The sequence below is a fragment of the Sander vitreus genome, chromosome 4 (assembly GCF_031162955.1).
Source record: "Sander vitreus isolate 19-12246 chromosome 4, sanVit1, whole genome shotgun sequence".
Taxonomy (NCBI): Eukaryota; Metazoa; Chordata; class Actinopteri; order Perciformes; family Percidae; genus Sander; species Sander vitreus.
In genome coordinates, this window is record NC_135858.1 from 25,538,962 (window position 1) to 25,564,202 (window position 25,241).

Below are 25,241 nucleotides of genomic sequence, written 5' to 3' on the forward strand. Positions count from 1 at the left end.
TATCTGGACAAAAATGTGTTTAAGTACAGTATAAATAAAACATATATTAAGACATGTAAAAGGAAGGTCAAACAAGCATCTTTGTTTATCGTTCTACCGTTAAGTACATTTGAAGAGACGTGGCGTCAAGTTAACAAAAAATCGTTGGCAATTCTAAAACATTCATATTTACAATGCAGGACAGCAGGCCGGGTTCAAATCACATTCAGAAATCATTTTTTATTGTATTTTTAAAAGCAAAATGTAGCAGAGAGCTCACACAGAAACAATTTTAAGCTCATTTTAGAATAATTTCTGAGTGACAGCTTATCTGACTCCATTTGAATGATTCTGAACCAATAAAAGCCATCCATTTGGGACTCCAAGCATCAATGCAACACTAAACATGATCTGTAAACATTGTTTGACTCAGATCAAGCAGGACAGAGACAATCTGGTGCAGGAAAAACTGTGAGAGACATTTGAAAAAGGGTTTCCCAAAACAAAATAAAATGTACTTTTGCTCTAAATTGAAACCAAACCAACAGCCACCCTTACTGTGGTGAATATTAACACATAACGTATGACATGTTTACAGATTTGCCAGCCAAGTGAATCTTTTACACCAATTTAAAACATATAAAAAACACTGGTCATTGTGGACTGAGTGAGCTTTAAAAAGCCTTCTTTAAAGACATGTACATATGCTTCTGTAATGATGCTGTAGTGACCAAAACTGAATGAAAACTGTATCGATTTGAAATAAAGTAAATAAGTGCTTAAAGATGGTGATTTGCTGGTTCATCCCACAATGCAACAGTCAAAAAGTACATCCAGTCAAGTCACCTGTTATTTAGTCTGAACTGACCAGATGCGGACATTTTTATGTTTTTCATTGTGGGATCCATTTGAAAAACCAGCAAGCCGTCACCTTTTAGCACTTAGCGGCATGTTAGCAGTGTCATGTGATGTCTTGGCTGTACTGCCAGAGTAGTCATGGGGACATTTCCCTGCTCCTCCTCCATCTTGTCCTCCAGCTCCTCTTCCTCAGATAGTGATGAAGCCTCCTTGGTCACTGCTGACTGACTCTGGCACCACGCAGCGACCCCTCCTCCTGGTCACACGTCGCTTCCGGTGGAATTTAGCATAACAACGAAACCCTGAAAGATCATAAAAAAAACTGTTAGCTGAACAGATTAAACTGACTGGTTTGGATGTGTTGTGAGATAGCTAAGGTAAATAAGACTAAAGCTAAGGTGAATAAATCAGAGGAACTGCAAGTCCTTAAATAATTTGACATTAGTTTTTTGATCACTTAGACAGCTAAGAATGTAAAAATCAACATCTTGAAAGTACCACTGTGATCACTTTTAAATATTTAGAAAAATAATTTAGCCCAGAGTGATATCAGCTCCAATATCACACAAACAATCTATTATATTTGTAAACTCAAAATAATTTCACACAAAAACCAACATTTATCAACATTTCTTTTTCCACTAAGTCAGTCTGCCACTGGTTTTGGCCACTCTAGGGACCCCTATTGGTCACCAGTCAATGACTATTAAAACAGTCAGACTTGGGGGGAAATGGCTAAAATACATGACTGCACATGGAAATACAAGCTGTTACACTTTTATATAGCTGCTAAAAGTGCCACCAAGTGGAGCATTGCTTTAAAGCTTAGGCCGGCTACACACTGGCCGAGTCGCGTGAGCGTGTCAGCTGCGTGGCGTGTCGGATTTTATTTTGGCTCCCATGTTAACAGGTTAGAGCTTGCACACTGCCTGCGTGACATGCACGTCTCAGGCGCAGCTCGAGCCGCGCCGAAAACGCGTGCATGCTAGAAATAGAACCAACGCCTATTTTTCACGCGACACGCAAGCGCGTTGGAAGCGTTTCCAGTAAAAATAGAATACAAAAAGATGTGTATGTGTAAGATGTCATTTTGACATGAATACATATTAATAAATGACATTTTGAAAGTCTCTAGGTTTTGACATAAATGCAGATATAAATGTAATAAAAAAAAAAAATCGATTTTCAAATATTGCACCTGTCAATATAAAACGAAATATTCTGTAGCCTATTTTGCCGCCAATACTGCCAACGTTGTCTTTGCTGTAATCAAATCAGTATATATTTATGTTTAACCTGAAGTATAAGACTGCTTGAGTGCAGTAAATCATTGGGAAACATACATGTGTACAGACAAGGCTAGCAGCAGCAGCACCGGGTCAGACACATTTCTGGTGTGTAAAGACAGAAAACAGAAACTCCACACTCACGCCATGCAGCCAGTGTGTAGCCGGCCTTAAGGTCAACATTTTGGGATACATGCTTGTTCACTTTGTGGCACTCTCACTGAACTTGTGATAGCAAGAAAAGCACAGGTGGAATTGATAACATTAACTACGGCTCATTAAGTGTCCCAGTAAGCTATTCCAGGGAGCCAGCATGACGGACCTCCACGAAGTGGAATTCAGCTTTAATTAATGTTATTGAATATACCTGTACTTTTCCTGCCGTGGAATTTTGCGCAAAACATTCATGGTCACCAGAGGGTGAATCCTACAGACTTTGGTGATCTCCTGATTTTTCCTCTAGCGCCACCATGAGCTTGACATTGAGGGTTTTTAGTGAAACATCTCAACAACTATTGGATAAATTGAAATAAATAATTCTGTCATTTGGTCTAGACTGAAATATCTACAAAATGGATTGCCATCAAACTGCAAATATTCAAGTGTGCTGTGACGTGGAAAAGGTCCATAGTACGGTGGCCCTCAAAGCTCAATGCACTGTAAATTAAGAAATCAAATGCAAATAGATACAACACAAGCAAATGAAGAACCATCTTCACTAACTTGACAACACACAAAAACATATGTGTGACATCATGTGCAGAAGAAGAAGAAGAAGAAGACATGCTTTTATTTATCTCACGAGGGGAAATTCACTCTGTTAGTACAGTTGCACACACATTAAACACACATGCTCAGGACCTGCTATACACACTAATGGAGAGATGTCAGAGTGAGGGGGCTGCTCCTTGGACCTCTCAAGCTAGTAATCCACACAGTATTTTGGTTCGTACTTGGACCCGCCGGTTCCCAACCCAACTCCCTATGGACTGAGCTACTACCACCCCAGCATTTAGAAAAAGCACTACAAGAAGAACACACTGGAAACTGTTTCCAGGGGACATTAAAAAGTGATGCACACTGCTGGGACACACTGGACACGCTTATCGTTGCCGTGTGTGGCTCATGAAGTTATTGAAGTTGGCTACTGTCCTTGTAATCACATGAGAGATATTATAATAATAAGCAAAGGCCAACGCTAGGTTAAGAGCAGATATTTGCAATTATATCTGAATCAGGCGATCACAAAGTTAAAATAAATAAACTAAACTTAAATTTTAGGTCCCTGCCAATTTGTCTATTGGGCTTCATCTGCCTGCCTCAAACCTGTATCTCTATTGAGCCATATACAGTTCTCCTCACTCACCTTCCTCACACATGCAGTCATCGTAGCATTTGTTGTTGAGGCCTCTGTTGTGAGGTTTACACTCGTGTTGTCTCAAGTCACAACAAGAACCTTTAAAGGAACAAGCACATTGCATTCAACAACCAAACACGTGACATTGCCATGTAGATGATTCATATGAAACATAGAAAAACAAGGTAATAACTTCTTTAACTTCTTTTTAAGTTTTAAATAATCTTTAAAAGCTTAAAGCTATAGTGCGTAGTTTCTGTCGCTCCCATGACAAATTCTAAGCAATGACAACACCACTGTTGTTGCATCCACATGACACAAGCCTTCCATAATCCTCTACGTAGAGAGTTTGGTGGAGCTGATAGTCTTAATTAGCTTTGTATCAACTCATTTGGCTATGGATGTAACAGACATTCATTAATATAAAAAAAGCCCAACAGACAATACATACTGATACAAATAAATTCTGGTATGGTAAGGGACTGTTCGTTATTTATTTAAGGGGCCACCGGAGGAGTTTTGGGACCTTTAGCCAAAAAAGACATGACCCTTCCCTCGCCAGTAAAATTTTTTCTATGACCCTCCAAAACAATTTGGAAAAAAGGCATGACCCTCCCCCAATAATTTATCAATATGTTCTGTACTGATTTACGTTTGGCAAATATACACAGATTTCCATTGGTTTCTTTTTACAGTTATGACATATGAGACTAAACCTCTGCATTCTGATCTGACGCATCCCACTCCTCTGTTATGGTGTGGTGGCCATTTCAGTAGATTTACTCACTAACATTGTTGTGGAAACACAATAAGCATGGAAACTAAATGCACACTTCCTGCATTACTGCATTACTTCAAATACTAAGTTACTCCTCTAGTAAACTAGTATTCACATGAAATAAAACAATAAAATATTGAGACCATTCAGCAAGGCACTCTGGGTAATATTCAACACACAAACTGGTTGCTATGGACTCGTCACTAGGCTTTCTCCACTTCACCGTTTAAACAAAGTGGAATAAACGTATAAAAGTCCAAATCTACACAAAACCCGCAATCAATTAGTAAGCTGACATCAAATGTGGCATTTAGGAAACCTTGCAACATTGCAACCTTGGCACGGTAAGATGTTAGTATGTTATACTATGTTAGACATAGTACAACAGTCATTTTCGTTTTTTGCGGCCTGCTGCTCCCATCGTCAGCCAGGTAATATTTTTTTTTACTAAAGCAGTATATGAAATCTGATGTATTACCTACCACCATCTAGTTATTTTTGTGTTATTTAAGATATTTATAAAATATCTGATCATGCCAGAATTATTCCACTCATTTTTTAAACAATGCAATTATCAGCCACCAGGGGGGCAGCTCCCCCTGCCCCATATGTCTATGCCCTGCCCCACAGCAAACTCATGGGTCAGACCCATCTGGTAGCGAAGGAGGGCAGAGACTGAGAGAGCTACATGGAGCTACATGGAAAAATATGCACCAAACAAGCCACTTTGAAATGTTGCTGTTTCATGAATACAAAAGTTGGGTGACCCCTCTGGACTGAAAGATGTTGGATGACCCTCCCCTCAGCAAAGAATAAAAAGACACGACCCTCCCCTATTTTCCTCCGGTGGTCCATTCCACAAATACCGAACGGTCCCTAAAGCAACATTATATATTAAGTATTTTACCTTAAAATAACAGTTCCAAATAATTTCTATGCTACACTGACTTGTAATAGGGAGAATGGGGCCTCTGTCATTCCCACTGCGCCCCCCCCTTGCATTGTACAAGTTGTATTGCAGTCAGGAGTGGCATGTACATGCAGAGACTGACCTGGGAGACAGTCCAGGTGGTGGTCACATGGCTCGATGGCGTCAGCGTCTACAGTCACATTTCCACTGCTGAGGTTCTTACTCCGCCTCTTGTCTGCAGCAGAATAAAAAAATAAATGAACAGAGCAGTTTTTGTCCCTAGCATGACACTAGGGATGGCTACTGAAATATCTCAACAATTACTGGGTTGATTGATATAATGGAAGACATTCATGGTCACCAGAGGGGAAATCCTACAGACTTTGGGGATCTCCTGAATTTTCCTTTAACCCCACATTGAGCTTGACATTTGTGGTTTTGAGTGACATATCTCAACAACTATTGGATAAATTAAAGTTGAAAGTTCTGTCGTGCAGTCAACCACTTTGGTCCAGACTAAAATATCTCAATCACTACTGAATGGATTGTCGTTAAACTTTGCAGACATTCAAGGGCCCCTTGGGATACATTCTAATGACGATGGAGATCCCCTGACTTTTCTTCTTGAGCCACCAGTTTGAATACATTTTTACTTATTCAGTAAAATATATCAATGACTACTAGATGGATTGGCACTGAATTTGGTACAGAAATTCATGGTGCCCAGATGATGTATCCTAATCATTTTGATGATCCCCTGACATTTCCTCTTACACCACCATGAGGTTATCAAAATATTTTAACAACTTTTGGATGGATTGCCGTAAAATTTGGTACAGACATCCATGGACCCATGGGAAGGAATCGTAATAACTTTGATCCCCTTTCATCTAGCGCCACCATCAGGTCAAACTTTGTCGCATATTTTGGTTTATGACCAAATACCTGCAAAACTAATGATTACTTTGGCATTCTAACATGCTAAACTAAGATGTTGATCAAACATTGTACCTGTCATGATCCTGGGTTTTATTTTCTAGAGTCACTTCCCATGTGTCACTTCCCATGTGATTTGACTTCCTGCCTTGTGTTTTTCCCGCCTTTGCAATTGTCTGCTCTACCTGTCTCTTGTTTCGACCCATGTTACCTTGTGTATTTACACTGTGTGCTCCCTTGTCTGGTGTCAGTCGTTGTTAGTGGTCTCAATAAGTTCTGTCTGTGCCTATGTCTGTGAGTTCCTGGATATTTCCCTGTTTTCTGTTTTGGATTACTGCCTGCTTACCTGGACTGTGTTTATTTTTGTCATAAAATCACTGAAACTCTGTCTGCTACATCCTCATTGCTTCTACTGCATTTGGGTCCAACCCTGCCACTCCTGAAAACGTGACAATACCTGCCAAACATAAATGTGCTAGCATTGTCATTGTTAGCATGTTAGCATTCTGATAACAGGCATTTCTCTTAAAGCACAAATGTGCCAGAGTACAGCCTGATCTGCTACCATGGCTGTAGACTCTGTCTTTTTAATTTCATTATATTAAAATAATCTGGTACAATAAGGATTGGAGTTTGATAGGGAATATCTCCACCAATCCTGTCTTAAAATCAGAGCCTTTTATGACCACACGTTCACAATTACAGCTCATCACTAACCTTTCTTCCTGGAGGACGGCCAGGTGTCCACAGGTTTCATGTCCTCGTAGTCTGTCCAATCAAAAAGCGCCATGTCCAACGTTGGCATCACCTCACCTTGTCCTTTTCCTTTTCCAGTCCTCTGAAAAAAAGGAAATGTAACTTAAAGTGACACATTACATTTTCTGTTGATTTCAGTGGGAACATTTGCATACCGGCTTGAATCACACTCTGTATAAGAAAAATCCAAATAGGAGCGCTTAAACATGCTGATATGCAGATCTGTAAACACCTAATCCCATCTTCAATTAGTTTCAGCATGCTGTGTAAATTCTGCCTCCATGGGAATATTTAAAACATCTTTATCTATCTATTCAAAGACAACTGTGAATAAGAAGATGTGTATTAAAAACGAACACTATACAGCATAATGCTGCTGAAGAGAATACATTAAAGAGTTCAATTCTGTCTTCTCAGATTAATGTTCAGTTACTACAATTACACACACCACAGCAGTAGATGACTATGGTTTGATTTGTTGACTGTGTTTTCTATCAATACTGCAGGTTGACACGTTCAGGGTGTTCTTAATGAAACACATCGGACTCGTGTTGTGACGAGCAGCAGTAATGATTCCTAAAACGCCCTCACAGAGTCAACGGAGACAGAAGCAGAGCTTTAAAAACCAATCGATTGGTAACAGTGAACATGACTGGCCACAGACTGGAATACAAATATATATCACATCATTTGTGTTGTTCATAGATATACAATATACAGACGTATAGATTGAAACATACAATTCATTACACACAACCGCAGGCAGCAGGCAACTAACGCAGCATGCAAGTGATCCTGTTGTGGACATTTTATAATTCCTGTGCTGTATGTGGGATTTTAGTTTTTTTTAAGATGTTTAAATGTATGCTTTGTTTTAAAGTCAACCACTTTTTTTGGCAAAAGCTTCATAGCATTGTCTTTGAAAGGTACTCTTAAAAGTAATTTCTTACATTACTCTGTTACCTCCCTTTAAAAGTAAGTCGTTTACAAAGATTCTGAGAGTATTTCTTTCCTTATCAAAATCAAAATCAGAAAATGATGCATATATTTTTAAGGATAGCAGTAGGTTTGTGCTGCCACTGTAGGCTTGTTATTAATCCTGGTTTTGTCATGTTTGCCAGTGTTATACTACTACTAATCAGACTAACAAGTACTCATACCTGAGCGACAAAAAAATCTATTCACCTTTCAAATTGACCAATATGCTACACTTTTCTGATCTTTCACTTGATTTGGTCAAAGTTTGAGGTGACTAAAAGTACTTGATTAAGGTTAATGAAAGATCTTGTTCATGGTTAAAAGAAACCAATGTTGACTGTTGGTAGGATAAAGAATGCAAACTGCAGTTTCTGATGCTACAGTCAATCTGTACTTTTGCCTCGAGCCCAACACCGTAAAATGTGAACAAAAGAAGAATCAAAGCCTCATTCTAAGACATCTAAAGCTAACAAAGACATTTTTGTTCCCCAGAGAATACACAATTGACCGTATATCTCTAATTGATGACTTTGCTATAAAACAAAAGTCATTCGTGGATTACTTGTGCATAACCTTCTGCAATAAAAGCCATAAAACTGTTACGGCCGTCACGTTCTTCACACAGAGAAACAAAATAGAAATGCTGGACAGTATAATTAAGTCAGCAGGACTTTGAGGCGTCTCTTGAGGAATTCTCGGTCCACAAAAGACATCCATCAAAAAATAAGAATCAACTCTACATAGAAACAGATCCATATTTGCTCCCTTTCACACTCAGGAAATAAGCCTATATGGAAATATCAATTAGATTAATTGCAGAGGGCTATCTGCTTTTGCTTGGCTGCTCATTAAACCATCAACAGAAGATCGAAGATTAATTAAGAAGCCTTGACACATTCTCGAGCGCGTGCGTCAATACAGGGTGGGTGAATTCAGGTTTATTCAGACACACAGTATGGGAAAAATAATGTGTTTTATTATTAGCATAACATGGGACCTTTGAATTGCCTTTTAAAAAAGGCAATGTTTAGGGTGCCATGGGACAATAGATGGAAATTAGCCTCCTAACTATGGATAATTAACAGTTATTATTTTCCTGTTAATCAGTGAGAATAGGCTCGGTCCAATAAACTAATAAAATTAAAACGTAGTTCATCTCAGTCAGGTCGTACAATGTCTGAAAAGTTTATTCCAAATCACTGGATTGGAGTCTTGATTGAAGACATTTCTTCAGTTTTAACTGTTGTCACAATAGTATTGGTTTTAGTAGCTGGACCTGCCCCTATGCTGGATGAGGTCACATTGGGATTTATAAAGAGAATCCTTTCAGAAGAACGTCTTCAATCAAAACTCCGGTCCAGTGGTTCAATTTCTCAAAACAAAATGCTCCGTCATATTATTTTTCAATATTGTTGTCATTCCTACTGATTAAACACCTCAGTTTAAATATAATCTGTGAATTTATTTCCCAGCCACAACTTTACTGTGTTGACTTGAACAGCACTCCACAACAAAACACCTGTCAATCAAACACGGTCTGTGATCCTGTAACACTGAGGAAGATATTTCCCACGGACGCCCTACAAGCTGTTGGGTGTTTGTAACAGCAGCTGTGACAAATGTAAAAGCTTTCATGAAGTAGACGCTGGCTCAGTATCTATTGACATCAGGTTCCATCCTGTCTTAAAGCGCCCATATTATGCTCATTTTCAGGTTCATAATTGTATTTTAAGGTTGTACCAGAATAGGTTTACATGGTTTCATTTTCAAAAAACACCATATTTTTGTTGTACTGCACAGCTCTCTCTCACTGCTGCAGATCCTCTTTTCACCTGGTCTCTGTTTTAGCTACAGAGTGAGACCTCTTTTCTTCTTCTGTACTATCTTTGATTGCACTCGCACATGCGCGGTAGCTCAGATATAGATCATGTCAGCTAGCTAGCTCCATAGACAGTAAAAGAAAGGCTGTTTCTCCAACTTCGGTCAGTTACAAGGCAGGACTAGCTGGGAGACTTCTAAATGAGGGCGCACATGTAAGTAGTTCTTTAGTAGATTATGGTGAACTTGTGTGTGTTGTAGCAGTGCTTTGCTATTGAGAACGAGGTAGCATGCTAGCGTTAGCATTAGCGTTAGCATGCATGGACCAACGCTACGAGCTAACGGTTGCGGTTAGCCAGCTCGTTTCGGCTTGTGACGTCACAAGCCGTGCCGAATTTGAACAGATCACCTGGAGACTGAAGGTAGAACACAATCAGAAACCGTATCTCACTCAAAACAGAATGGATGGATTTTTTTCAAAGTTTGTATGCGTGTGGGAGCACCAGAGACACAAAAGAACACCTCAAATCCCAGAAAAAGTGTTTTTTTCATAATATGGGCACTTTAAAGAGTCTCATTTGTAATGGCTCCAAGATCGAAGGAGGCTCGAGAAAACACGGGTTGTTTTTTTCTTCCCTTATAAATGCTGTTTATGCATACTGTTGAAGCCTCATGCTGGGTGAGTGTGACAGGTGGTGAGTGGAGCCCCACGCATGATTCTTCAGTGCATGTGCCCACAGTCGGACACGAAAAAGACTCTCCGTGCTCATGTACATTTTGTCCTGCCATGGTTTTAACAAAGGAACATGAAGGTAGTTACAGAAAATGTGCTGCTGGACTCTGAACAGTATGAGTTTGATCCCAGAGGCTTTATTATACAGAACGCGGTCATATCTATCATACGTGCTGTGACCAAGAGCCAGTTAGTTTGGCTTGCTGGAGGATATTTTTCACAGGCAGCACTTTCAGGTTCACGCTGCAGTGTGTATCATTTCCAAGATGAACTATGACGTTTGCTGCAGCATAACGGCAGTAATGTGGCCCATGTTCGCTCTATTTCCCCCGCACACTGGAATCACACTGAGGCACAACAGACGCAGCCTTTAATAAGCACTTGGGTTTCGTTGGGGTTACCTGGGGTTTGGTGGAGGCCGGGGGCAGCGTTGGGGGATGCTCGTTCATCACCGTGGTAACCATGGAGGAGCCAGAGCCAAAAACGGCGACGATGGGGGAGGGGGACTCACTGGGTGGGGTCAGGCTGAGGGAGGAGGAGGCGGAAGAAGAGGAGGAGGAGGAGGAAGAGGAGGGAGAATCCTCGAACAGATCTCTGTCCCTAAACGCAGAGCTCAGCTCAGGCTCTGGAAGAAACCCTGGACAGACAGAAAGAGACAATTCTGATGTTATGGCTACTATATTCAAATTCAAATTGGTGGTGTTTGTTGTTTGTGGTGGAACCAGTTTCTTTTCTTTTTTTTGACTGCTTGCAATGGAATTGTAGATGTTTAAATTTCCCAATTTTCTGAGCACTTTCAGGACCTCTCACCAATGTCAGCTTAAAACATGAAAATGGGAATTTAAAGATACAAAATTGGGCAAACTTCATGTGCTGAGGAAGATTTTGTGACATGATCCAAAGCTAGATGGGCCGTGGTTAGAGTGTTGTGTCAAAGACGACATTGGCTTTATCAGTCCAGGTTTTCAGATATCTACTACTAGTACTGCCACCACTTCAGTGCAGTGGAGGTGGATAGAATGTCCTGTGTGCTGCTCACAACATTGAAAAGTCACATTTTCAAAAATGCAACCTGGAGTTAACGTGCAGGGCATTGTTAATGGATAGAATTGTATGAATGATGTGAGTACATTACATCTGCAAGCCATGACAGTATGCACAATCGATACATTTTATAATTTACAGCTCACCTTTTCCATGCCGTTCCTTGTCACGCCGACTCCCTTGTCTCCTGTGCTCAAAATGGTGTCCGTGCCCATTCCCGTGTCCATGCCCCCTTCCTTTGCGTGTCCCCAGAAGCTGGTTTTCCCGGGTCTGGGATGGACTCTTCATACCCATTCGAGCTCTGTCTCTGTCCCTGCCCGGGCCCATCTCCAGTCTCACCGGGCTCAAACTCTCCAGGCCCGTCCCATCATCCTCAGGCCTGGCCAGGGGGTGCATGGGCCTGTGTGAGAGCAGCCCGGCTCCACCTTTGGCCGCGCGGGCCCCCTGGCCCCCGTGCCCTCCACGGTCCCTGCTGTAACGGTGGCCTTGTGGACCTTGTAGAGGGTGCTGAAGGGCGTTGCTGCCACCTGCTGAGGTCTGTCTCCTCTTGCCGTGAGGAGATCCAGGCTCAGCGCTGTGTGACAGTGTCAGGGTGGCAAACAAGAACGCCAGGAGAAGACTCCAGGAGAGAGCCATTGTCTGTACAGCACAAAGCCACCTGCTGGAAAGAGGAAATACATCTCAATACTGCACATATTCTGCTTGTAATTAGATTCAAATAACGAAACTTTAGGTAGATTACATCATACAAAACATCCTGGCGGGCTTCTCCTGAGTGAACTCATTTATTTATTTGTTTAAAGATTATTTGCAGGGCTTTCATTGCCTGTTTTAATGTAGAGCAGCTGAAGAATGACATGTAAAGAGGGAGAAGGAAAGGGGATGACGCGCAGCAAAGGGCAAAGTGTGGGGTGGCTGTGGCTCGGAGGTAGAGTTGCCCTTCAACCACGAAATTGGCGGTTCAATCCCAAGCTCTTCCGGCCACATGTTAAAGAGTCCCTGAACAAGACACTGAATTATACACAGTACATTGTACTGTGACAAATTAAGAATAAAGTTTAAAAGCGCTACGGATCAGTTTCCAAACCCAGCTGCTGCTGATGTCTCAGCCTACATGAGGCGCATGTCTACCTGGTAATTGCCTGAAGAAAACAAATGAATCAAAAAACTACTTTGAAGTTATTTTTCAAGAAAGAAATGAGGATTTGCTGCTTTTCGTTGTTTATATGGTTTTGGACTGATGGACAGACAAAACAACTAATGAGAAGACATGACATTTCGGAAATAGTGATTGAAATGATACACTATTTTATGATATTTTATGAATCAAATGATAAATCGATGTGTGTGGCGGTGGAGCAGGTCTGTGAGGTAGGAAGGAGCCTGGTTATGGAGGGCTTTGTGGGTGAGGATGAGGACTTTAAACTGGATGCGTTGGGAAACAGGGAGCCAGTGGAGGTTCTGAAGGATGGGGATGATGTGATCACGGGAACGGGTGTGTGTGAGGTGACGGGCAGCAGAGTTTGGGATGTATTGGAGTGTATTTAAGGCGTTTGCAGATAAAGCTGTTGCAGTACTCAATTCTGGAAGTAATGAAGGCGTGAATCAAAGTTTCGGCAGCAGAGAAGGTGAGTGATGGGCGGAGATGGGCAATGTTGTTTAGGTGAAAGAAGGCAGGTGGTTTTCAAAAGTGAGGTTGCTGTCGAAGATGACTCCCAGGATACAGATGTGTGGGGATGGAGACAGGGTGGAGTGGTTGATGGTGTCGAAGGCTGCAGTGAGGTCGAGCATGATAAGAATGGTGAGGTGGCCAGAGGAGAGGAGGAGGTCATTGGTGACTTTGAGGAGGGCTGTTTCAGTGCTGTGTTGTGAGCGGAATTGATTGAAATGGTCAAACAGGTTATTGGAGGAGAGGTGGGTTTTAATTTGAGCAGCGACAACACTTTCCAGGATTTTTGATAGGAAGGGGAGGTTGGATATGGGCCGGAAGTTGGACATGGTGTCTGGGTTTAGACCAGGTTTGGTGTGGTGGTTGAAGGAGCAGGGGAGGTGGTCAAGTTGTTGTAAATGGTGTTGATTTTGGATTGAAAAATGAGTTGCATTTATCCACTGTGAGGGTTGTAGAAATGTTGTCAGGGGGGTTAAGAAGTTTGTTTATTGTAGAGAAGAGAGTCTTGGGGTTGTGAGAGCCGGAGTGTATGAGCTGTGAGTGGTAGTAGGGCCGGGCAGTGTTTAGGGCGTTTTTGTATTGGTGAAGGTAGTCTGTGTATGCGTGGAGGTGAACTGTTAAACCGGTTTTATTGTAGAGTCTTTCCAGCTGACGTTTGCGAGACTACATTTGGTGAAGTTCAGGAGTGTACCAGGGGGCTGAGTTTGTGAAGGAGACAGTTTTAGTAATGATCGGAGCCAGTAGGTCGAGACAGGAGGACAGAGTGTTGTTGTAGTAGTCCGCAAGGTGGGTTGGATCATCAGACACTGGGGGGGGGGGCAGATGTAATTGGAGAGAGAAGCTGAGAGAGCAGATGGATTTATGGATTTGAGGTTCCTGAATGAGATTGTGCGCTTGTCTTTTGGGATAGGAATGGGGATGTTGATGTCTGTGATGATTGCAAGATGGTCTGAGATATGGAGGTTGATGCTGGAGAGATGATTTACTGTGAGACCAGTGGAGCAGACCAGATCGAGAATATGACCATGAGTGTGGGTGGGGAAGTTAAAATGTTGTGAGAAGTTGAAGCAGTTTAACAGTTCCAGAAATTCAGTGGCAAATTTGCAGTTGATGTTGTCGATGTGGAAGTTAAAATCTGCAAAGGATGAGGACAGAGGGTGATATAGCACAGAGCTGGGTCAGAAAATGCGAAAAATCTGAGAGAAAGGTGGGGTTTGTCTTGGGGGGGCAGTAGATAACGGACTTGACGAGAGGACTGGGACCAGAGAGTTTGATGGTGAGATGTTCAAAAGACAGGGCGGCTGGGATGGAGATGGTGGTTATTTTAATGTCCTTTCTGGGAACAGTGGCAACACCACCTCCCTAAGAAAGTAACTGGCAGATGAAAATATAGTTTGTTACAGCTCTACATTCATTGACAGCAAACCTAAAGCCTAATTCACACAAGTAGAGTTTTGAAAGGCTGTGATCTGCTGTGTAAACGAATGCATAAAGGAGATTTTCTTCTGGGCATACATTATATCAGTCACAAAAAAGTGTAAAATCCCTTTAAAAGGGCATCCTCAGCTAATCGTCTGGTGTTTAATGTTGAAGCCCCTATCTAAAACCACAGAAGTCCTCAGCTTTTGTGCTCACTCTTCCGCTGTATTCATTCGTCCCATCACCCTTCCTACAAATACAGACTACATCACTCTCAGCCTCTTGTGTGCGAGCCCATTTATCTCGACTTGGCAATAAAAAGGCGGACAGACACCTGTGCCTCTTTTTAGAAATGACTTCCCAGCCTTCATTCCTAAACCTTCATACCTTATTCAGTATGACATACTGCACTGCGCATATCCTTCATCGCTGCCTATTCCGTGATCTCGAGAGCCCTCCCACCGTACCTTTCATTACAAAAGTCAACATATCTGTGAGGTGTGACTGAAGGGAAATATGAGGTTCTGTGTGTGTGCATTAAAGGCACGGCACCTTGGACAAACATGAATAAAATTATGGTGTTGAGTTTGTGTTCCCATCTAAAGGTTCCAAGCTTACAATCAAGGCTCAGTATCGATTTTGATTTAATGTCAGCAAAGGTTTATTTGCACTCATAATGACAGTCACTTGTACATGTTTTGAGTGATTAAACCACAGAGAGAGAGAGAGAGAGAGAGAGAGAGAGAGAGAGATTTGAAATATCAATACATTTAAAGTAGGGAGCATTTTTCCAACGGCACAATATAAAAATGTCTGCAACATTGTTTGATGCTGTGAACTTTTATGCATTAAACTCTTCAAACATTAAACAAATACCTAAACTCACTTTTGTTCCACTAAAACTCTATTTTTGATATGTATTGGTCAACATGAAGACACATTTTTTCTTACATTTATCTTGCATTGTAACACGTGAGGTTACTATTATCATCATTTTCTTTCTTACGATGAAGACTGTATTTCTTAAGGAATATTCTGAAAAGATGGTTGTATTATTGTATGTTTTGGAGTTGTATTTTTTTAAATTATATTGTCTGTATCCACTAAGAGTAAACATGTTCGTTGTTCTGTTTTAAAGATATTAATCATTTTTTAAATACTATGGTGACCTATAAGTCCCATGCCTGTGTAATAGACCTGACCAACCTCAGACAATGGCATGACAGCTGCAATCATTGGGCGAGGTGAATAGAGCATGGTGTACTGTGAAAAGGTGTTGTGCTAGGTGTTTTGATTTTGACATACTGAAGCTCACTGAAGCTCACACTATGGGCGTCACCTCACTGAGCAATGCAATCTCAAAATCCCAATTTTTATTGACAACATTATGTACCAGATAATGAAAAAAGCACTTTGTCCTTTCCTTCTGAGATGACACATGTCGTGGTGCTGTTTCTAAGTATGATTTGCTTTGTTTTGTCCTCCACTTCAATATGCTGAGACAATCCACCGCCACACACACAACAGCATTATGGTGCTGTGGCAGGTGACTCCTTTGTGTTAAAAGAAAAACGGTGGTGCAGGGCAAACAGAAAATCAATGAGCCAGAAGTATTGAGCTGCTGGTGAGTGTGACTGGTGTGTGTGTGTGTGTGTGTTTGAGCGAGGTAGAGTTAGGGTGGTTGATAAGGTCTCAGCTGTTTTATCACACTGACACACACCAACTTGAAATCACACACCCTTTGGATTTACTGTGGGTTATTTAGTTGTTTGTAAGGACGGACAGAGACGGCAGGTTGTGTGTGTGTGTGTGTGTGTGTGTGTGTGTGTGTGTGTGTGTGTGTGTGTGTGTGTGTGTGTGTGTGTGTTGGGTGGAGAGGATGTTGGTGATGTCAGGGGAAACTTGCAGTGCGGGTGCAGGCAGCGTCCTGAGGGACTTTAGAGGCAGACTGCATCGGCTGGCCTCGGGGAGTTGGACCAGCTGTGCAGTTTGCAAACAAGAGTGTGAGGCTGGCTGCTGATGTGAGACCTTTATCTCCAAACAGGCCTTCAGAGGGGGGAGGGCGATCGGCCGTGTCACGCACAAAAGTGTTTGGCCAGGATTACGATCTGTCTGTTTGACACATGAGGCGCTGCTACTGGACCGTGTACGACCAAAAGGCTCATTTAAGAAAACAAAGAAAACATCCAAACTTAAGTGAGGGATGGGGCAGGGTGGAAAGAAGATTGTCTAAGGGATCACATCACACCCCTCTTTGATATGTACTGTAGCTATTAAAGGAATAGTTCAACATTTTGGGAAACATGCTTATTTGCTTTCTTGCCCAGAGTTAGATGAGAAGATTGATACCACTCTCATGTATGTACAGTAAATATGAAGCTACAGCCAGCAGCTGGTTAGCTTAGCTTAGATAAAGACTGGAAATAAGGGGGAAACAGCTAGCCTGCCTCTGTCCAAACAAAATCCGCCCGCCAGCAACTCTAAAGCTCAGTAATTAACACATTATGTTTCCTTTCACTTATCTCTACGAAAGTGTAAAAGGTGTGGTGTTACAGGGGATACTCAAGGCACCAGTATACAAGCAGTTCTAAAGACCCAACATCTTTCCGTCAGAATTAGGAGAGCTGGGTCCGACAATTTTTGTAACATTCTGAAATGGACATTTACAGCCACTGCCAGTTGGTCAGGTGTGTACAGGTGAGAAAGTATTTGTATTTATTATATAAAGATCCCCATTAGCTGACGCCTAGCTGACCAGCTAGTCTTCCTGGGGTCCAAAACAACGTTTAATCAAACAATATTAAAACATTTCATGACATATACAGAAAAGAAAACAAATACCTAACAATATCTGCTTACAGAACTAAATAACAAAAAAGACACACAAAAAAAAGCAAAAAAAAAAGCTGGGTTTTAACTCTCCCTCTCTAGCACCCTTTGTTTTTTAATTTGTTACACAGCTATTTCTATCATTTTTTTGCAACACTGTGAATGCCTTCCAGGAGAAACTATCTGAAAATGTGCATGCTATCCCCCATATTTAAACAATACCTACTGGCCTACTGCTTTCAGCCAAGAAATATTCACATAAACCCCTATAAAACCACTATGTGTCGTTTTTATACGTTTTTAAACCATATAAAAGCTATAAAATTAAACTGGTGCTGGTAGGAGATTTTTCTTTACCGTTGGACAGAGCCAGGCTAGCTGTTTCCCCCTGTTTCCAGTCTTTGTGCTAAGCTTAGCTAACCTGCACCAGCTTTATATTTACTGTACAGACATGAGAGGGCTATCGTTCTTTTCATCTAACTCGCGGCAAGAAAACTATTAAGAATATGTCCCAAAGTCTTGAACTATGTAGAAATTCTCCACCTAAAGAAATCTACCCTTTGAGTATCAAATACTGAGTTTTTGGTGCAATATTCCTCAGATAAGCAAGATTCAGGAGATTTTTTGTTGATCTCAGGAATCAAAAGAAGAAAAAGCAGATCCATTCATTCCTTGTCTGTACCTGTTAATCTCATTTAGGATTACCAACACTCAAAATGTTGTGCAGAAATACAGTAGAATCAACAGAAGTGGAGATAACAGCAGAAGCTAAGCAGCACCGCAACGACATGATCCTTCAAAAAATGAATTTTCTGTACATAAAAGAAAGATGTGACGCCTCCATAGAAAAAGAAGGCACCATGCGTCAACCCCCATCAAATCTAAGGCCTGAATAGACCTGTCATGTGAAAGAGAAGGCGGGCGGTGGTGGAGGGGGACTGAGTATCTCAGCACAGCAGTGCCCTGTTTTCCTTTCTCAGACTTTCATGTGCTGCTAACAGGTGGTCCTTTGAGGAGAGGATGAGGACGGTAATGGAGCACTCTGGGTGGCATTCCGGGTTTTAAGCACAGTCTCTTGTGTGTGATAAACAACCTCTGCGAACAACACAGCCTCCTGCCAGAGTCTGTATTATACATGGCTGTGTGTTGTAGGAAGAGCACAGCAGGGTGAGCATCTGCTACTGAGGCGATGGGAGGCCAAACAAGTGGCCTGGAACTGACGACTCTCATTCCAAAATGAGATAATCCACCGTTTGAACGGCAACATTGAAACAGTGCCGATTACTGGGCGGCTTTAGCTGGGCGATATGGAGAAAATCAAATATTCCGATATTTTTGACCAAATAGATATTGCGCTGATATTGCAGGGTTGACAATTGGTGCTTTCACAAAATATTTACACAATGAGATTTTGATAAATAATCATCAGTAATGTGGATATAATCACTAAGTGGGTAAAAGCATATAACAGAACAGATAGAACAGTCTGGTAAGTTCAGAAAATGACATTACTTTACTGTAATGCAGCCTCTAAAACCAGGAAAAGACAACACTTATGTCACATTATAATATCCAAAATTTTACTAATCTTTTGAAGCCTTGAGTTTGGCATTTTGGTTGTCACCATCTTGGTTTTTTTGAAGCCAGAAGTGATCATATTTGGATGAGAGGGTGGAGCTTGGGAGGAGAGAAGGGGTGGACCTGACTGAGAACCTGAGGACACTGCCGTGGTAATAGTCGATATTCCGCCATACAACACTCTTTTCGGCCAGATGTCGTTACCTTTCACTTTCTTTGTTTTAGCATTCTAAACTCTGGTGGATTTATGAGGACTACGGTTAACTGCTCCTCAGATCTCTGCAGGTTAAATCCAGACAGCTAGCTAGACCATCTGTCCAATCTGAGTTTTCTGTTGCACGACTTAAACAACTTTTGAACGTACACATTCCACCAAAACACGATTGTGATTGGTTTAAAGAAATGCCAATAAACCAGAGCACGTTTTTCTCCCATCCCGGAATGCTGTGTGGACTAGCCAGACCCTCCTCCGCAGTGCTGTGGAGGAAGGGCTGGCAATGCGACACTACCGTGGTAGCAACCTTTCGATCACAAGGTAGCCACGCCCGAAAGCAGGCCCTGCTTTATGGGACCATCATTAACTAAATGAACATCATTGTATGTATTGAATAAAACTTGAAACTAGCGATTGAGGCCATAAACTCATTAGGAAATTGCTTACTGAGGTAATAAATCAAGTGAGAAGTGGGCTCATTTTCTCATAGACTAGACTTCTTTAGAAAGAGTACAGGTTCATGGCACGTCCGCATTGGTTTCACTTTTCATGAACACAATACTTTCTGCCAATGTTAAAAAAGGTTTTAGTTAATTTGCTGGAGAACATTTCTGGTTTGAAGTGAGCGGGGCTCTATTGGTAAAACATGATATTACATATTTCTGTGCACCAATCAGGATTTAACAACGTTTAAATCCCATTCTGATGATAGTTGTTATCTTGTGCTGTCAACAAAACCCAATGATCAAACGCCACCCACACTGTCCTGCAGAAGCAGAAGCAGATTTAAAATGTGGAACTCTTAATAAATAATTTTTTTCCCCAAACTTTAACTTTAAATGTTGTTTATTTAGTCATGAATATTAATTTCCTTTAGAAAAATAACTGAGATTTGTAATCCAAATTGTCAAGGGCTTTAATAATTAGATCCTCTTTTAATTTGATATTTAGAAAAGCAAAGTTGAGCCATTATTTATTTTTCCTCTAAAAATTAATATGAATGAGTATTTCCACTTATAAATGTTTGACTTAAAAGGAAAGGATTTATTATTTATGTAGGCTATTCACTTAGTTATTTAGTTAGGTTTATTTGATAGGGACAGCTACAGTAGAGACAAACTGAATACAGCTATCTGATGAAGTGATCGTAGGGTTTATAGTGGATGTCAGTCCCGAGAAAGGCTTTTATAAAACTAAGAGATTACAACAGTGAGGTAAAAAGAAGGTATAACTGCATGCAGCTAAATACAATAAAGCACACATTTAAAACACGACATGTCGTAGCTATTAAATTTAATGATTTTAATGTATTTGCATAAAGGCAGAGGACTGTACCATGTGATGCACGCTGAGGAATAATAGACATCAGCTGAGAGTCCCTTTCAATTTTTTCAATTCTTTTTTTTTTTATTCTTTAAAGTCCACATACTGAAAAAAAAAAGTGTAGAATAAGGGACTGAACAGCATCTGTATTCATAAAAAACACTCTTCAATGTGACCACAGATTTAATTGCTTGATCCTCAAATAATTTGCAGTGAAACAAATAAATCAAGATGCATAATGATCATTTGCTTCAGCTTTTACAATTACAATTAATCCTGATTTAGATGTTGAACATTATAACTCCCATTAAAGCAGCACCGATGATATAGTGCCTTTATAGCCAATGAAATGCCCTTTCAGCCAACAGAACAACAGCTAAATTGGAAGTAGTGGTAATATTTCACAGTAGTTTACCGAAATAAAATAAAAAAGCAACACGCAAAATGCATGTGTGTGTTGAGCATACACTGTGCAGTTTACGCGGGGCTATTAAGGTGTGTCGAAAACATCCTCTATGAAGTGAAGAGGACGCTTGTGATGTCAGGGGAAATTTACAGTGCAGAAGTAATCGAATAAAAAGCAAATAAATACATAAAAGCTCTTGGACAATGTTATCTAACTGAGCTCAGTCAGGATTTTTGTCAGATCTTGAAGTCGTAATATTGAGTCTATAGATGTGTGAGCTCAGCAATGTATAGAGAGAAAACATGAACCACAATATAAAATATAAAGAAATCTTAAAAAAAATCAATATTACATTCTTTAGGAAGCCAGACTAGGAGAGCTAAAATTGGGTTATCATGGCTTTACATTTTGTTGGAAACACAATATATGTGTGTGCCAGAAGCTTTTCTAAGCACAGCGTACAGTGCGATACGGCCACCAGGGACACATGAATCAAAGCAGAGTGTGTTAAGTGTGAAGTGATAGGTAATCTTGCAAGAAATTGCAAAGGGGGCACGATTGGAGGGCCGGATGATTAAGATCTGATGAGTTCAGAGACCGCTCTCCAGTCTGTGATCAAGCGGTGTGTCCCTTAAGCAGTTAGTTATAAATATATATAAAATATACTTAACAGTGAGTGGACCCAGGTCTGTGGAAGGTGAGAGAGGAAAGTCAGCGAGGCGACCCTGGTATTAAACTGCTGTATGTGTGCATCTTTTTTAGCTTCACCTGCTGTGACACCAAACCTCCAGGAGCCATCTGCTCCTGTTGTTTTATCTCTCGTAGCAACCAGCAGGGCCATAAGGATCCAGCAAACAAAGACTCCAGACACAGGCTGTTAAAGCAGAGCTGTCATGTCAGACAGAGGCTACCTTCAAGATTTCCTAGCCACACACTGAGAGATTATAGGTTTAAAGGAATAGCTCTGAATTTTGGGAAATACGCTTATTCTCTTTCTGGTAAAGAGCTAGATGAGAAGTTATGTCGGAAGCCAATTAGGCTTGGCATAAACAAATAGGTGGGAAACATTAAGCCTGGCTCCATCTAAAGGTAACTAAATCTAACTACTGTACCAGCACCTGTAAAGCTCAATCAACACAAGTTATCTTGTTTGTTTCATCCGTACAAAATCCAAAGTTTGGGTTATGTGCCCGACTATTTCTCCAAGAAGTTACTGCTCCCAGTTAGGATAGTCCGGGACACACAGGTCACTGTGGGAGTGTGTGGCTGCACGGGAACAAGCTAAATATCTCTGAATATTCACTGAGCAGCAGCTAAAGTATCTGCTCTAAACAGACATGACAGATAATGAGAAGAAAAATGCAGGATTCAATATAATAGTCACAAAGAAAAAACAAACGCGTTATCTGTTGTGACACAAATACAATCCAAACAGAACCATTCCTCTCTGTCTAGAGTAATAAAGCTGAATATTTGATGCATAAACACTTACTTTTATATCTCTCATCTCGTGTAAAATAGGTCTTGTTTGCGCAACCAAATTATCATAACTATCAGCTCAATAACAAGCACCCAAATTACAGCTTCGGTTAATGCCTCTGCATAATAAACACCTCTGCCAAGCTGCAGTTAACGTCATAAAACTTCATTTCCTCAAGGGCCAATACGACTGACTTCAGCAATATAAAAGTGCTTTGTCTCCAAAAAAAACCCTCGGCAGACAATATCGGTGGGATTCACACTTCGACTGGGAGGGGTTTTTGTAGCTTTTTAGGTGTGTATTGGATGGCAAAGGCCCCTGGAAGCAACACAGGGTGGTAAAAAAAAACAAAAAAAAAACAAGAGCCATAAGGAAGGTCCATCTGTCAGCAAGTGAGGCAGAGCAAGAGAGCAGGGAGACACCAAATGATTCAGTGGTAATTTGGTCACAGGTACAACAGATGTGGGGCGAGACCAGAACATTGTCACTGATGCATGGTAACATCAGCAACATCCTGCGATGTGGCCCCCCTTATCTCCTGTTTTAGTGCACTGAGGCCTGCGTAAACACACACACACACACACACACACACACACACACACACACACACACACACACACACACACACACACACACACACACACACACTCAGAGACTTTCTTACAATCAATGCATGAACACAAATACACACTCACAGCGGGGAAACCTCTTCCAGACACCCACATAGAGGCATGTTCCAAAAATGCTGTGAAACACAAACAGCACCAGAAGCACAGCAAGAGGCGTCCCACAGAGAGGAGAGAGAAAGGGAGAGACAAAAGGGAGGAGGAGGAGGAGGAGAAGGAAGGGGGGAGATACTGAGAGGAAAAGGAGAAAATAAGATGTAAGGCGGAGAGAGGGGAGACAGAAACAGAGAGGGAGGGAAAAAAGAGAGAAATGAAGGCGGGAGAGAGAGACAGAGGGAGAATTTATTCTCTTTTAATTAGAACAAAGTGTTGGTGGCATCTTTCATTTTCATGGCAGATGCCAGCTGAAACAACAAAGCTTTGGCTTCCGAAAACCAACAACAAAACTTGTTTTTTGCTAACCGGTGAAACAGAACACCTGGGTCTGTGTCTGGGCGCTCCGCATGGGAACAGTTTGACCGGTCAGCGGGGGGAGGGGAGGGGGAACACTCCTGTTCAGAGATGATCAAGTGAAGTATGTAAACGCATTATATGAATCCAAAGCCCCCCCCCCTACCCCCCTTCTACTTTGGTGGAAGCGAGTGGCGTTGACTGCCTGCCAATGTTGAAAGAGTCTTGATCAAACAGATGCAGCCACGCTTGGCAGTGGCGTACAAGGCCAGTTTCACGCCACGGTGGAGGAGACTGGATGCAAGTTTAGCAATGTAAGCCTTTTTGGCTGAAACTCAGGATGAAAAGAAACAGAAGATATGTGCTTGTGTAGCTGACCGAAACCACAAAATGGAGGCAAACTGTGATTCTTTAAAGGTTGTTTGAGACAACCTACTCTATATTTTCCAGATGCGTGTTAAAAATTCAGATGATTTCATACACTTCTTTTTTGGGAAAAGAATTAATTAATTTCCAATTGAACATCAAATGATGTCCCTGGGTTATCTTTTCATTTTCATATAATTCACTTATTAGTGAGTCTGAGCTGTGTTTTGGCCCGAGGTCGACTCACTATGGGGTCCCTCCACACCCCTGATCATGTCTAATGCTTCCCTGCTGATTGAGCTGCTATTCATTAACGTTATGTGAGTCCACAAATATTGCTCCTTCGCAGCCCTGTTTCACTTTTAATTGCATGGTGTCACACTGAGACTACTGACTGTAATCTCCCTCGTTCTCCCCCCCTTCCTCTCTCTCTCTCTCTCTCTCTCTCTCTCTCTCTCTCACACACACACACACACACACACACACACACACACACACACACACACCGTTCTACACTGTCTTTGGTGTGCACTGAGCAACAATGAGCTGTCAAGAAGAGATAATGGCTGCAATCATTTCTGATTCTCCTCACCAGATTCAGCCAATAAATCCCTTGGTGATGTGATTGTAAAGCATGACAGCAGCAGGACATACACCGCACATCACTAAAGTTCAATAGATTATCGGGTTAACTATGTTTTTACGGTTTCAAACCAAATCTAATCTAATTCGCTGTTTGCGGACAGTCACTCTTCCTCTCAAATCGACACTCTCTGCAAGTCAAACTGCCTTTTTTTTTTTTTTATCAGTGAAACTGGAAACAAAACCATTTGCATGAATTAAGTTATTAACTTTGGTGACATTATTAAGATGTAACATTGATGCGTTTTTACGCGCAGATGGAAATCAGATGGTAGGCTACAGTAGGCTACATATAACATAATGTAGCCTAATATAATGAGGATCTTCGTCAATCGCTGCCGGACTGACAACTATAGATGTCGTAGCCTATTGTAACATAAAATAAGGTAATACGAGGTATATAAAATGGCATAGGCTAAATGATCATAAAGTCACTGCAAACTCCCGGAAACACCACAAACCCCTTTAGGCACATTAAAGAAACGATAGCCCACTAGTGTTCCGCAAAACGATCATAACCAACTCAAACACTTACTGCGAATAACACTTACTGCGTTTGTTTGTTTGTTGTAGTTTTCCTTCGTTGTAGTTTATGGTTTGAATAGCAGTTCAGGCATATGGCTGCAGGCTGACAGCGGACAGGACCGACCGACACACACATACACACACACACACACACACCCACACAGCAGCAGCAGCAGCACCTCTGTATCCGATCTCCGTGCACTCCGGGATGTGCCGAACATCCGGACTGTCTCCTGCTTCTTATGAGGAGAGTCGCCACCTGCTCCGAGTGCGCGATCCCG

At 41.4% G+C, this 25,241-nt stretch overlaps 1 protein-coding gene across 2 annotated transcripts; it reads right to left on the reverse strand.

Moving 5' to 3' along the window:
• draxina (dorsal inhibitory axon guidance protein a) lies at positions 1-25,190 on the reverse strand. Of its 2 annotated transcripts, none has more exons than XM_078247523.1 (7): positions 24,987-25,190; positions 11,580-12,091; positions 10,791-11,026; positions 6,822-6,942; positions 5,311-5,403; positions 3,490-3,579; positions 1-1,139 (listed from the first exon to the last, which is right to left on the reverse strand). In XM_078247523.1, exons 1-7 carry the CDS (start codon positions 25,094-25,096, stop codon positions 1,027-1,029), a joined length of 1,275 nt encoding a protein of 424 aa, XP_078103649.1. In that variant the 5' UTR covers positions 25,097-25,190; the 3' UTR covers positions 1-1,026. The 2 variants fall into 2 exon arrangements, with proteins under 2 accessions (XP_078103649.1, XP_078103648.1); XM_078247522.1 differs by having other exon boundaries at positions 11,580-12,094.
• Positions 25,191-25,241: the final 51 nt, after the last annotated feature.